At 42.9% G+C, this 15,787-nt stretch overlaps 1 protein-coding gene across 4 annotated transcripts in view; it reads left to right on the top strand.

Moving 5' to 3' along the window:
• The window catches only part of LOC145412538 (PDZ and LIM domain protein 1-like), a 144,981-nt gene that overhangs the window by 117,246 nt on the left and 11,948 nt on the right, over window positions 1-15,787 (top strand). For 2 of the 4 annotated variants that reach the window (XM_080282436.1, XM_080282434.1), the window contains one exon: window positions 14,322-14,482. In XM_080282436.1, coding sequence (XP_080138562.1) covers window positions 14,322-14,482 — 161 coding nt within the window. Of the gene's footprint in view, window positions 1-14,291; window positions 14,483-15,787 lie in introns of all 4 variants that reach the window. The other 2 variants (XM_080282435.1, XM_080282433.1) reach the window with 1 other exon arrangement.

The raw sequence follows: 15,787 nt of genomic DNA, 5'->3' as shown, positions 1-15,787 counted from the left end.
ATTTGAGTATTTCCTAGGCACAGCATTTCGAGCTCTTCTGAGGTAAATGTTCTGGGTGTTCTGTTGCTTAAGTCCTTTCAGTATTACTGCTCCTTCCTGACAAATAAAATCGTCTGTCTGTGGCTAAAACTAAAGAGAAATATCCACACCGGCAGAGCTTCTTGAAGTCAATAAAATTTCAGTGGTTAACCAAAATAAAACGATTAAGGCAGAATGATTTAAAAGTTTCTTCGTCAGACACAAGGTAAACAACAAAAGCTCGACACGAAAGCTCTTCTGAGAACTTCTGGTGATCTTGGATGTCATTTCTGTCTTAAATTTTTACGATAGTAAATCGAAGAATGGTTACGTAGTTTAGAGGTCGTGATGAGGCGGACAAAACACACACACACACACACACACACACACACACACACACACACACACACACACACACACACACACACACACACACACACACACACACACACAAACACACACACACACACACACACACAGGGGAAAAAGAGGAGATACTGATAATTGGAGGAGAGCAAACGGGAGTACCATAATCATCTAGGGATGGGATTTATTACGGGATGGAAGGAGTATGAAACGAAAGGGCGGGGGGGAGGGAAACACTGCGTAGGAAATAGGATAGGGATGACAATGACGCAAAGAACAATGCAACGAAGGGTATTACTGCAATGTAAGGAAGGGGAGTAGGAAGGGATACGGAAGGGGAAAGGAAAAGGAAGAATCAGGGAAGGATAAAAAGAAGAGGAGAGGCTAGGAAGAAATGGAAAGAGGAAAGGAAAAGAGAGAAAGCGAAAGTAAAGTCAAGGGAAGGAAATGCTTCTAGTGGAAAGGGAAATAGCTGTGAAGGGAAGGGAATGATGTTATGGAGAGAGAGAGAGAGAGAGAGAGAGAGAGAGAGAGAGAGTGAAGGGGACATTTATAAGAGGTAGAAGATTCTAGGGCGGCTGGCGTGCGCACTTGGGCCCCTCCCATAACACGGTATTAATAACAGCACTACAGTCATGCGAAAGGGTGGGGGGGGGGATGTAGGTGCGGAGAGAGAGAGAGAGAGAGAGAGAGAGAGAGAGATAGGAAGGGAGGGGAGGGAGGGCGAGTTACCAAGAAAAGAGGAAATGCGTCAAATATGGATAATGACTGAAACGGTACATGACGTTAAAATGAAGTCCCGTATGCGACTGAGCTTAAGAGACTCCCGAGCACATTTTCGCAGGTAATAATAATTTTACATCTTTTCAAGTCCCTTCACTACGATTATAATTATTATTCTTTTTTACATCAATAGACGCTGTTATTCGGCTCATGAAATTTTTGTTGAGTCCTTCCTAAACTAAATAGAATTGCCCGAAAGCAGCAAGAAGAGAGCAACAATTGACACCATAGTAGTGATGCAATAGTTACTGACGTATTTTGCAGAAATGACACAAAAGAAAACATGAACGTGTCATATGCAAACATAAATTGTTGAGGAAGATAAACTAGGGAGTCTCCTAGGTCTAAGCGAATACGGTTAGAGGTAGAAGGGATGCAGGAAGGGGAGGGAAATTGATGAGGATGTGAACGGTGGAGAAAAAGACGTCAGTGCTGTAAAAATTATCAAAATTCATGACAGCATTCGTAAGCAATAGAAGTGAGCAAACTAAGGAGGGAAAGGGGAGAGGATAGAAAGGTTGTGAAGGAAAGTAGTTGCAATGGTAAGGTTTGTCAGTAGAAAGAAAGTTATGAAAAGGGAGGTGGCTGTGATGGGACAGGGTGTTAGAGGAAAGAATGTTTTGAGACGGGAGGTAATTAATAAAGTGAAGGTTTGTTAGTGGAATGAATGCTGTAGGAAGTGAGGTAGTTCACCAGAGAAGGGGTGTTAGATGAGTGAATAGAAGAAATAGAAGTGAGAAAGGGGAAAAAGGAAAACATAAAAGGGAAGAATGGGAAAGGGGAACTGGGTGAAAAGGGGAATGAAGGAAAGGACCGATACCAAAATTATACCGTGGTGGCGCCTCCTCTCCCCCTCCGCTGAATGTCGCATATATCCTGCTGCCACCGAGATCACTCAAACATAATCCCTCTTCAACTCCACGCAGCCTAACCCCGCTGACTTGTGCTCCCCCTCCCGCCCCATAACCCCATCAGTCCCTCCACCTTCCCCGTCTTTAAGGTGACTTCTCCCTGGTTTATTCCCTCACCTCCCCATCCATCGCCCCTCCTCCCGTTAATCGCGCCCCCTAAAAGTTGATTTCTTCAAGGATCTTCCCCTTCCTTACCATCAGTTCCCCTTCCCCCATCAATCCCTTCCCCTCACGAGTTAAATTTTCTTCGGTTTTCCTCCCCCTTCCCTTTCCCGAAATCCCCCCTCTTCCCTTTAACAATCCCTACTCACTACGATTTTATTTTTCCTCAGTTCCCCCTTCTCTCCTCACCATCAAGCTGTCTCCCAGGAGTTGACTTCCCTTAAGCAACCTTCACCCCGCCCTTCAAATCATCCCCTCTCCTCTTCCAGTTTCCCTTATTTTCATTTCAGTATGTCCGACAGTACACTGTTTGCATCATACTGAGGAACCCAATTCACCCTCAATTTCTCCAGTGTGATTGTGCCGCTTTGGAGCTTGTCAGTGTTAAAGGATATATATCTATTCATATATATCGTGGCGCTCAGTATAACAACATGGTTTTATACTGACAGACGCAGAATAACCTCACTGATGCCTGGAATAATATCGTTACCTATAATACTGTTACGTTATCTTGAGTGTGTGGCAGACCTGTTCCTCAATCCCCCCTACCTTTCTACCTCCTCGTACATTACGCGAAGCCTTCTGATTATGATGCTACGTCTGGTTTATTTACTCCTATATACGGTACATCCAGGTAAACTAAGTACTGTGGCCAACTTAATCATTATCCCATAAAATTATCCTCGTCAGACTGTAAAATTGAATAATTAAACACGATTTAGAGGACAAGCTGCTCTCTTATTCCATTCAATTATGAAAAGCATCTAAAGAAAAGCGCCTCGCAGCAGCGCTCAAATGACCAAAGTATCCGAACCAGAGTACCCACACCAAGAAGATTATAAGACTCACACCCATATCCCAGCCGGAGGTGTGGCCAGCGAGAATACCCCGAAGATGCCAATTGGGTGACACACTTTGCCACCACCACCACCACCACCACCACCACGCCTCTGATCCTATGCCCGCAGCGGGAGCCCTTGTGTGGCCTTAATCTGTCCGCATCACACGTTTCGCGGAACCTCGTCTACTACTTGGGTATCGCACACATCTTACTGTATTTGGGTTATATTATTTTACATTTCGACAGTCAGAGGCTGATTTTGTTCTTAATTTTAGTAATAAAATCTAACCAGTATTTTGTATATTACGAAAGAATGAAGAGGTCCACAACAAAACAGAACAGAAAAGATTATTAGTTTTTGGATACTGATCACTGTCTAGCCATTTGCGGTATCATACAGCCCGCATTCGATTACTTTGACCTACATGATGCGAGAAGAAAAATAACGTTCAGGTATGCGTGTGTGTTAGTGGAGCATAAACGAGGGGTCTGTCACGCCAGGCATCTTAGTCCACGTACGACTCGAAGCACCGAACCGAGCGGGAGTCACGTGAGAGATGGACGGACGACTAGCGGAGAGTTTATAATACGGTAGGTTGTTCTTAAATATCTCTCTTAACTCCTGGGGCCCTATTCGTAAAACTTCTGGAGCTCAGGTGGTGCTCAAGATCGTTTGTTTATACTTTTACTTTTACGGCTACCAAACACGTCACAACCAAATAGGAGTAAAGTATATTAACGTAAATAAGCTAATGCAAAACAAAATGATTCTTGGTAATATGTAACTGTTATGGATACTAGTTTATCGCACGAATTGGAACAGATCCTTTATGAGTATGACCCCTGACCTTCAAACAACCGCAACTCACCTCGTTTAGTACTGAGTCTGTCAGTTGCCTATAGTGACGTGGTGTCGAGTTTTGGCATCATCGTATCCTGTAAATTTTATGCTGGGCGGATTGTGCACTGTATTCTTGAGAGTGCACGAATGGCTTCACTGCAACACCGTCAGCACACACGCACACACACGCACACGCACACGCACACACTCGAGCATGAAATAATTCTGGTTTGGAAGGAACGGGTTCGGGAAGTTGGTTGCGGCTCTACAGTAGTGCAGCTGACGTTAGGTCGTATTTAGTGGCTTTCGAGATTTCGTAACACATTTTCCTTGACGATTTATTACATATCACACTCAGTATTCTCTCGTAAGTTACTGTTGTAAATTGTATCGATATGGAAACGATATAAATAGCAATCAAGAGAATGTTTAAGTGTAAAATGCAAAATAAATCGCTAAAGAAAAGGCACAGCGAAGCTTTCTATGCCACCTTGAATATGACCCTTTTCTGAAGAATTTAAGAAGATAAGAAGCAAACTATTACCTATCATAGAGATCCATAGAACTGTTATCAGTCCAAAGGGTGTTTTAGTTAGAGTAATATAATGTCTCCCCTTCTAGTCAATCACTGTCCTGTAAAGAGTGATATATAGCCATAACAGCATCGAAATGAAGTGAGATCCATCCCATGCTTAAGTTTTTTCTTTCCTTTTCGACCATTTAGTGGGAACAATTATCACCAGCAAAGATAATCCACCACACTTTCCTAGGATTATTCTTTCCCCGTGCTTAAAGGGCATCAAAACAAAATCAGATCCATCACTATATGCTTTAGCATCTCTTATGTTTGTATGTGTATTTTTATGGGTACAGTTAGGACGAGCAAATTTATGTCACTTCTTACAAGATACAGCGTCAGGCTATACATAGGAATAAGAAACACCACACCATTCTTAAACTTTTTTACGGGGGGTAATAAGAAAATTTTGCAAGCCCCCCCGCCCTCTTGATTTTCCTCTAACAGTTCTCTTGAGGGTAACAAAATCCACCACACCATTCTTAACTATTTCGTTTTCTCATATATTTTAGTGAGTAAAATTATTAAGTGCAAAATTAATAAGAGATGCCCCTTGTTTTCCTGGTTATCAGTCTTTGCGTGGGTATAATCACACGTAAAATATCCATCACTTTATTTCCAAGTTTTTCTCACATACTGTTTTTGGCAGGCATGATTATCACAAGAAAATGAAATTAAATTAATCCCCCTAAGCTTACGCATTATTTCCTCTTGCTTAGTGTTTAAAAATAGCAAAATGAAATAAGAGCCACTGACTCCATTCCCAAGCACTGTTTTTCCTCCTGTTTTTCTCCTAGTGAGTAAAATTATCATTATCTCAACAATAGACCAGTTAATGCTTTTAGTTTTTACTCCCCCCCCCCAAAGAGGTGCTAGCGAGCCAAACTCATCCATCACGACGCCTTGCCAACCTCTTTATTCACCTCGGGATCACTTGAACTTAGGTGACGTCAGGGCGAGAAAATAATATAATAAAGGACAGTAGTTAGGCGATGTCAGGGAGAAAATAGAAAGGAATTGCTATAAAAAGTGTGATGGTGATGTCAGAAGAGAGAGAGAGAGAGAGAGAGAGAGAGAGAGAGAGAGAGATTGTGCCATTAGTGGTAGATGCCATGGTGGTTCAGCTGTAAAGCTGTCCCTGTAAAAAAAAATACGTGTGTGAGGAACTGAGATGAAGAACACAGCAATGCGAGGAGAATGAACTGGGAAGTGTATGAATGAGTCCATGTTGTTCGTAGGTTGAGTAAAGGAAACAGAACAGACGGGAGGATGGGGATAACATAAACTGAATGGAAGAAAAAACAGCATCCTCCCTATCATCATCATCAACTGTTCAAAGAGGAGAGGAGATATAGAGCAAGGTTCTCTGATCTTGGATAGGTAGATCAGAGAAGAGAGGATGTTGTACCGTACTTAACAATCTCCTCTCTCCTATACTACAGGAGGTACAAGGCTGCTTGCAATACAAGTCCTGGGTGTTGGAATAGGCACATCCCTATGCTATTAAGAAGATTTTATATTTTTTCGCCTTTCTCTCCCTCTCCTTTTAGTCACATTGAGCGACACGCAGGGAATAAATAGGTAGTAATTCTTTTTCTCTTATCGTCACGGATAAATGTGAATAGTGATTTTTAATATGTGAGAAAGATTTCATGAGGATCCCTGTGGATTAGGGTGAAGGTACTCCAATGCAGTGGATTTTAAGGCAACTACAGAAAAAATAATCTGTGATGAGTAAAGGCATGAAGCTGGTGAGAGTGAGAAAAAGGGTCATGACCATGCATGAATTTTAGTTACACATATTTAAGCTGGCAGAGTGAAGGATTGGATGGGAAAGTGAAACAAGTGAGGTGAAGAAGTGGAAGGCAAGATGAACAATGAGGGCAGCCAAGACAAGACGGGGAGAGAAAGTGAATGAGTTAGATGAGCCTAGAAGAATAAGAAGAGACAGTGAGTGGCAGATGAGACAGGGAGAGACAATGTGTGGTGGCGCTAGGTGGAGGAGCAGGCATTAAAAGGCAAGAAACGACTGTGAATGGATGATAAGACAAGAAAAGGAGAAGAGACAGTGCAAGGCACATGAAAGAAGACAGGGAGAGGAAGAAGAGAGTGAATGGTAAATGAGGCAAGGCAAGAAGAGACAGGGAATGGTAAATGACACAAGGAGAGGCAGAAGAGAGTGAATGGTAAATGAGGCAAGGCAAGAAAAGACGGAATGGTAGATGAGGCAAGGAGAGGCAATGCGTGGTGGTGTCAGAAGGAGGAACAGGCCTGAAGGGTGAGGCAGGGACTAAAGAACAGCCTATCAGAAGGTGGCAGAGGTCCAAGAATGTGCTGGTTCTGTATATTATGAGTCTGTATGGCGTCACTCTAGAGATGAATAAGCTTTGGTGGGGAGGGGAGAGAGGGACAAGAGGAAGAAAGGGATGGATGAGGGAGAGAGAGGTTAGAGGGTGGAGAGAAGAAACAAGAAGAGAGGGAGGGGAGAATAGGGTGGGATGGAGAAGGAGGAAAGCGAGACAGGGAAGAGGCAAGGAGAAAAAGGGAAAGAGATAAGACTGGGGAAAAAGTAAGGAGGTGAAAATAGAGGAGGCAGAGAAGATGGGAAGACGAGAAAGGCGAATAGGGGTGAAAGAGATGAAGGATGAGGATAGAAAGAGGAGATAGCAGAGACTGCAAGAAGAGGTGGGAGACAAAAAACACATGAGGAAGAGAAGAGAGGAGGAAGAGAAAAAGCAACAGGGAGAAAGAGAAGCAGGGATGGGTGAGAGTAGAGGAAGAAGAGGGAGGATAAACAGACGAGAGGGGAGAAGGCTTGAAGTATACGGGCAGATAAAAAGACGAGAGGGGTGGGGAGGGATGAAGAAGGGGAGGTGGGTCAAAGAAGGAGCAGGGGGAGAAGGGGTAACTGGCTAAGGACCAAGAAGCAGACAGCCCCTCGTGTAATCATTCAGTGTTATTTAACCAACGGGAGGGAGAGTACCTGCCCGCCACACTACAGCAACACACACCTACACCCTCTGCCTCCTTAAAGCTCCTGGAGGTTGAACAGGTAAAAAATCTAGTAACATAAAAACCATTCACCATGGGAATGTCTTTCAAATCACATCCGTGCAACCTCCAGATGAATGTTTTCAGATCAGGGGAGAAATCCAGGACAGGAGTCGTGGGGTATAGTCTTCATTAATTCCTTCATCACTAAAAATCCTCCCAAAAGTTTAGTTTAATAGAGTCGTCTGGTGGTTGCAAGAATAAAATAAGAAAGATAACGTAAGAAAACACGGTCGGCGAACAAGAAGGCGTTTATGCCATACATAAAACTTTGGATAAATACGGAAGACTAATACCCGTACACTCAGTCGGTCCGAAATGTGTGTGAACCGTGAAATCCAACGACCAACGTGAAACTGAACACTAATTTAGAAGAACACATGGATGAATGTGTAGCATTTCCCGAGTAGCTAATATTTGCGTCTTATTTCGTCTCCTACGTTTGTAAGGGCCCCCAAAATGACGCTTAGTGATATGGGTATCATAAATGCCCAAGTAGAAATGAAAAAAATAATAATAATAATAAATTAAATCACGAATTATTAAACACGGGAAGTAACAGGGAAATTCCTGACCTAAATCTACTGTTGCAGAAAGCTCGTGCCCGGAAGCACACACACACACACACAATATTAACCTCTTGCTGCTGACATCAGGGTGGATCATCTAAATCAGGAAAGTCAGCAGAGGAGATTATTTCCTTAACCCTCGCCCTAAAAGCCCAAGTGGAATATGTATTACTTCGAAGACATAAATCAGCGAGAGCAGCTGCCGCGCCTCTCCTAAACCACATAAACCCAGTCTGGAAGAAAATAAACCAGACTCCATCAATAAATTCTTACTCTGGCCATCCCTCATTGAATCATAAGTATTATCATACTGAGTTTATCCTTTTATTAATTTCGTCTTATAAAATCTTCAAACATATAAATCTCCATGACGCCCATCCCAACATAAACCTTAGACACAATGAAAATAAACCAGACTTCTTCGATATGATTTTACCCTTGCCATCCCTCATTACAAAAATATCTGTGCATTTTGGGTTTATCCTTTTATTACTTTTCTTATATTCTCATGCAGTTTTCAATTATACTAGTGTACTGTACGTGGTTTATGTACAAGTTGTGCTTAATGATGATGAAAAGTAAAGTCACAGTGAAGATATTTGACGGTACCGTATTCTCAGATGTCTTAAATGTTAGTCTAAAGTTCTTCATATTTCCCTTGGTTGTTCTTGCTGCAACTTCTCCACCTGTAATTGAGAGAGACGGCGAAGGGCAAGTAGTCAAGTCCCTCAACCCAGTTTTCCCTTAATATCTCACATTTACATCCTCCTCCCCTTCTCGACCCGGTGTAAAAAAGCGCACCGGTATATATATAAACACGTCCCCGTTTTAGTGCAGTGCCCCCTCCATCCCGAGCCTGCCCGCCCTTCTTGTGGCTCAGGGTTCAACTAACTTACGATAATCTCCCTCTCATAACTCGTATTTATATTTGTAGGAGGAACAAGAGGTTGGGGAAAGATTTAGTATTCCTTCCAAGAGATAGGGAAAGATCGGGCATTCCCCTCTCCTCGTCGTGCTTTCTAAAATAAATAAAAGCTCGTGATAATTTCCCTTTCTTAACTTAAACATATTTTTGATGGAGAAGAAGAGACGTGGAACATCCTGAACTCGCACTGTCTCTCCTTTAAAAATAAATAATAGTTACGAGAGGGAATTCATCGTAAGTTTTTTTTTTTTTTCTTTGTGACTCCGACCCCAGTTCATTGCCCCACCAGTGCGTGTTCGTGTATTCCTCCATCTCCCACCTGTGAGCGCTTGTCCTTCGCCGAGTTTAATGATTTAAGTTGACTTACTCTTATTTTTTCATTTTACATTATTTTTACGAGTCTGATTCATAGCTTTTGATTGTGTTTCTCTTCCCCTGGCACCCTTGCTGTTGTCTAAATTGGTAAGTGTGGGTCTAGTGCACATGAAATTGGCTTCGCTTTACCCTCTGCCTGCTTGCCTGCCTGCCTGCCTGCCTGCTTGCATGTAGATCAAACCTCAAACTCTCTCTGTGGCGGTTCTCCTCCTGTTAATTCTCTCGTCTCCCCCTTCACTCTCCTTTCACTGTGTTTCATTTTCCTTTCATTTTCCTCCTTCATCACTTCTTGCCCTTCATCTCATCTCCTTGATCTCGTCTGTCGGTGTGGTTGTGGCTTTGAAATGGTTTACTGTTGCCTCACCGAAGAGTGTTGTTGTTGTTGTTGATGTGCTGTTGTTGTTGTTGTTGTTGTTGTTGTGTCTAACTTGCGCCTAATTTCATTTTACCATTAAATATTCCCACGATCAGTAACGAAATCCTGTAGGAACGATCATATAAGCTTTGTTTTCCTGTGTGTATGTGAGAGAGAGAGAGAGAGAGAGAGAGAGAGAGAGAGAGAGAGAGAGAGAGAGAGAGAGAGAGAGAGAGATGTAAAGAAAGATACTGCTCACACTGATTAACTCCTCAGGGCCTGCTATGTATCCCAGGAGAAATATGGAGCCAGCCCAAAGTGTTGACACGAAAATGGCTGAGATATCCGGCTGGTTTTATGGTACATTAGTTATGCTTAGCTTCTGGCAACCCATGGGGAATATTTGTAGTACGTGGAGGTATTATTGTTGGTTTGTGAGAGGGAACACTGTGGGATATTCTGAGCAGTCGTCAAGGGAAGAAAGAGGCTAGCAGGTGATCAGCCGGAGGAAAGAGTACTACCGTTCATTTAGAGTTGAGAATATTCTGAGTTGGGAATATTTGTGATCTGAGAATATTTAGAGTTGAGAATATTTAGAGCTGAGAATATTTAAAGCCAACTTGCCTAGCCCCGGGATCTTACGCTCCTCATGGGGCAACGTAGGATTGGATGATGGATGGATGAGAATATTTAGAACTGAGAACATTTAAAGTTGAGAATATTTAGAGATGAGAATATTTTGAGTTGAGAATATTCAGAGGTGAGAATATTTGGAATTGAGAATGTTTAGAGTTGAGAATATATAGTCACGTGCCATTCAGATTTTAAGCATACATAATGTGCCATAAAAATGCCAAGGTATCTTATTCACCCGCCGTGTTTAATGACTAGCAATTCCACATGTCAAGCTACAATGAACTGCCGCACAACCAGAAGGTCTTGAACTCATATTGAACATCACCAATCGACGCGTGGGAAAGCATGAAGTGTGTGAGCACCTACTTATTAATGCCGTCAATAATATATGAGACTGATGATAGTGAACAAAAATATCACCCGTGGTCCTTGATGCCATCGCTGTCATCGTGTTCATACCGACGATACGTCACACAAGGTCACATTCTTAAAACTCATGAGGAGAAGGATACATGAAACCAACCAGTTTCTAGCGGTCATTTATGAAAAATGGCGTAGTCATTATTGTAAAGTGGTTATCCTGCATGCTACGTATTCAGCACAAAGATGGGAAGGCGAACACGTTTTTCTTTCATCATGGGATCGGCAAACATCTGTCAGAAACTGGAGACTTGCCCAAACCATCAAGATATCTGTTCTAACCCCTTCCCTAAGAGGATGGCAAGAACGAGAAATGGCGTCACCGCACAGAAGGGGTTCAGGATTCAATCGACAGTGTATCCTTGCAGCCCGCAGAAAAATTGTCCTAGAGCTTAAAGTTCTCCATGATATTCAGTCCCGCTTCCTACTCAGACCACTCCCAGGGTCAGGTACAATTACGGACAATAGTTCCCTTCTATCCACACTCAATTACATGCACCAAGATTCAGAGAGAGAAAAAAAAAAAAACTAAATGAACTCAGTATCATAGTTCTGTTCCCCGACAGTGACAAAATTCAGAAAAAAAAAATAAGACCACAGTTTCATTTCAGGACGGCAATCGAAGCAATTCCAAACCTTCGTGCTAGTAGCTGAGCATGAGTAGGGAGGAACTATTGAGCGTGAGTCTACTGTACAGTGCAGTATTTCGGATCCTCTCCACCCACCTCATTCTGTGGGTATAATACAGGATGAGTCAAAGCCTGGAAACATAGGATTGGGCGTAACTTTTGAGATAACCCCCAATATGTCCTTTACCCTATGTTTCCAGACTTCTGACTCACCCAGTATTGGCACGTCCTTCACTTCCCCTCCCCCCACCCCATCGTCAACCATCCATGCCAACTCTTCCATCCTTTGTCCCTCCACCTACTTTTGTGTGTAATTCTAGCATGTCCATCCACCTCTCTTACCCCTCTCTACCCTTCATGTGTCCCTTCATTCCCCCACCCACCTCCGCCACAGAGGCTTTGGGACACACCACCACAAATAAAATGACCCAGCTCCTGCCTCGGCTGGACCCGACCCCAATCCAAGGTGACGCTGAGCACAGTGAAAGTTACGGGACCACTTCCAGAATCACAAAAACAAACATCGTCACCACCTTTCAACATCGCAGCAACATCGTCACCACCATCTAGTAACATCACAGCATCATCATCAACTATCAACATCACATCACCACCTGTCAACATAATCACCACCTATCAACAGCACATCATCACCACCCACCAACAACACAACATCATCAACCCAGGACTCCAGACAGAACGATAGGGGATGGAAGCCAATCCTTTTGCTGCCAGACACACACTTGGGTAGTTTATTCGGCCGCAGTATAAGCGGCTTTGGAGATGTCGTAACACCTCTTCCTTGGCGATTTATTATCCACATTATACCTGAGGATCCTCCTGTATATTACTGACACAAAATATGTCGATAATAAAGCGATATACATAACATACAAAAGAATGATATGGTGTAATACGCAAAATAAATCGCTAAGATAGATTTGCTACGAAGACTCCTGTGCCACCTACAGAAGGTACCTCTGTCCAGACGATTTTCTTCAGGATAGGGAAAGTAGAACACGTCAAGGTTAACAGAGGCAGCTGTAATTTCCTTCTAAAATTTCCTTCAACTGAACAAAATGGTAAATGCGACAATACTGTAGGTGGTAAATAGGGTTCATCAGCATTTGATAGATAAAATATGCCACAAAATCCCATACTACACCTGCTGTATGATAGACTTCCATGGCGAGTACAGTTGACAATGGAATACGGTAATAGGAGCCAGAAATGTTCATGCCTTAACTCAGTGCCGTATTGACTACACACACACACACGCACACATACACATACACACATCATCATCATCATCATCATCATCATCGCCCTATCAAACCAACACTAAATTCGCTGCAACCCATTTCTTGATTATGCAATGGCTATAAAGGGGGAGGGGGTATTAAGGCAAGAGGGATTAGGGGTAGGGGGTTTTAGGGGAGGGGGATTAGAGGTGGGGGGACTAATGGGAGGGCTATTACGAAAACATGTCACTTGAGATAAATATAAGGGGAAGACCAGGACGGACACGGGCTCAAAAATAGAAACTGAGTGACACATGACAGTCGCCCCCATTCTCTCTCTCTCTCTCTCTCTCTCTCTCTCTCTATCTATCTATCTATCTATCTATCTATCTATCTCTATCTCTATCTATCTATCTATCTCTCTCTCTCTATCACGGGGTAATGGGGTCGGGTCTCTCCTGTCATGTCTTTGGAGATTTCGCGCAGCTCCAGATTTCAGGCCGGATTTTCTTGCACGGATCCGGCGTAACGTAAGACGGCGATAAATGGATAATTAGGCTGTTGTGAGTTTGTGGGATTTTTTTTTTTTTTTTTAACAGCTAGTCTCACACTCACAATCGTCATCATCATCATCATCATCATCATCTCACACCCGACACTACTAATTCCACATCACCAGCTCAACACTCACGCAAGTCTTGTCTCGCCAGTCATTGAGTTAACTGATATAACTCAAATTACACGCACGCACGCTCGCACTCAATCACGCCTCCTTCACGCACTTTTTTTTCTCTCTCCAGCCAGCATGCCTCTCCGCCCGGCTGACTGCCTCCTTCCCGCCCACCGCCAATGCGAGAATGGGCCTTATTCTTGACTTAGGAGACTTCGTAGCACTTCTTCCTTAGCGATTCATTTTACACAGCGCGCCTTGATTATCTTTTATATGTCAATGTCGCCATCAATAATACACAAAAAATATCAACTCTCTCAGGCTCCTTTGACTCATTATCACCCAAAATAATTCGTCTGGTGTGAGATGGAAGAGAAACCTAGAGCTGTGTCCACAAAGAGAGGGTTTATATGCAAAATAACTCGCTAGGGAGATGTTACGATGTCCCCTACGCTAACGAGAATCCGGCCCGATGTCCAACCTGCCTGCATCAGCTCAGTCGCCTGTGTTCAGTTTTTTGGAAGCATTTTGGAAGGTCGTCTTGCTGCATCCCTGGTATTTTGCATCAGTAGATGATTTTATATTTTCCCGTGTTATTATTTTTTATAGGAAAGAGAAATAAATTATTGTTTCAGTTAATTTTTCACGTTTCTTTGAACAACATAATTTTATTCCCTTCAGTTTAAAAGACACCCATAATTTTCCTACACAGCAAAACACATTAGGAACTTTAAATCATATTTATCATGATTTAGTAGTGTTTACTCCCTCAATATTTAAGTTATCTATCCTTGATAGCTTTTGGCTGTGGCTACTGAAATTCCCTTCCATCACACCCCCAGCTTCCTAACCCAATCCCAGTCAAAGCCAGCAACGAATTGAGTGGGTAACGCTCGTTTCGTCGCCCTCCTTCTTCAGGTTACTGGTACCCTGCAACATATCCAACAGACGCAGACGTCCCCATCCACGCAACAACAGCAGTTCCAGCCGGCCCCAGGCTTCGTGAACAAGCAATACAACAGCCCTATCGGGCTCTACTCGCAGGAGAACGTCCAGGAGGTGATGAGAATGCAGGCTGAGGGAAGGGCACCAGGCCAGACTGTTCATCCGTGAGTATCTGCTTATCCTGCCTCCTGTCCCTTTCCTCCTCCGTCAGGTTGATTAATTGTAGTAGTGGGTAGTGCGGAGTCTCGTGCTGAGGACTTCTTGCAATCTGTACGCTTTCATTAAATCTGTTTGTTCCGGACTTTTCCTGTCACCAGCTGTGTATAACTGTTTTTTATACTTTTTTTTTTTTTTTCACTAAGAGTACAAGGATTGACATGGGGCGGGTAGGTTAGGTGACTGCCCGGGTTGTTCCATACGCCAGACTGGTACGTATGACCAGGTGTTTTTGTTCAGGTACAAAATGGGTGAGTGACATTTTTAGAACTCCAGGTCACTCGCCCTTCTTTCAGTTCCATATTGGGATGATATATACTGTGTTAGTAATTTTATCATGTTCAACTATTTCTCTCAGCATCCTTTAGTAGCACACTTCCAAAATATTAAAGCTAACGAGGAGCTACAAGTTTGTCCCTTGGTTAATATTCCTTCTAGTATGGTCTTAAGGTTTTGCCGGGCCGGAATAATGAACTTGGTGCAAACGACGCGTTGTTAGCCACTTTTCTCTTTGCCACATCTTTCCCAGTGTTGAAAAGAAGGAAACAGAGGTTCATAAAATCCCTATCTCCTTCCACATTCTGTTATTACTTTCAAACAGTGTATTTTCATAAAACCATCTCCTCCCCTTAACTCCCATAAGTAGATGATTGTTTCCTTTCGTCAGTCCCCTTTTCTTAATGGTATGTTGAGAAACAGAGCCATACTGGTGTTTCTCATTGGCAAGGTAGGAGCCACAAGGTACAATAGCCGACTAAAGTCCCATCACCTTTCCTACTTTACTCTCCATGGACTTTGAAAATTGGTCTTGTGAATCTGCAGGAACCAATAGTGATGACTTTATCTGGCCACAAACAAATGTCATCACCGCAGTATGCTTCGGGTTCAAGAGACGAATTATCAAAGTCCATGGAAAAAAAAGAAAAAGAAAGATAGGTGACAGGATATTTTGTTGTCGATAGTACCCGAGCCATCACCCTGAACTGAGCATATCACCAACCTACCCCGCTGGTCCTGTACTGTACTTAATCACCTCCTCTGATACGCCTGTAGGAGAGGACTGTATTTATTTCTGTCTCTTTTATTTGTTCCAAGTCCTGTCCTTGTTTTCATTTATTTGCTTTTCCTCTATGAATTATTGTTATTATTATTATTATTATTATTATTATTATAATCTCTTCCGTTTCTTTCCTGGTGTTCATGCTAACGCTGAAGGAATGTCCGCCCTTTCTGGCAAAAGCAGCTTTGTAAAT

The sequence above is a fragment of the Coenobita brevimanus genome, chromosome 93 (genome assembly GCF_032717465.1).
Source record: "Coenobita brevimanus isolate Jiangsu-jjx chromosome 93, ASM3271746v2, whole genome shotgun sequence".
In the NCBI taxonomy this organism is placed as follows: domain Eukaryota; kingdom Metazoa; phylum Arthropoda; class Malacostraca; order Decapoda; family Coenobitidae; genus Coenobita; species Coenobita brevimanus.
This window is presented reverse-complemented; position numbering and strand designations above follow the sequence as displayed.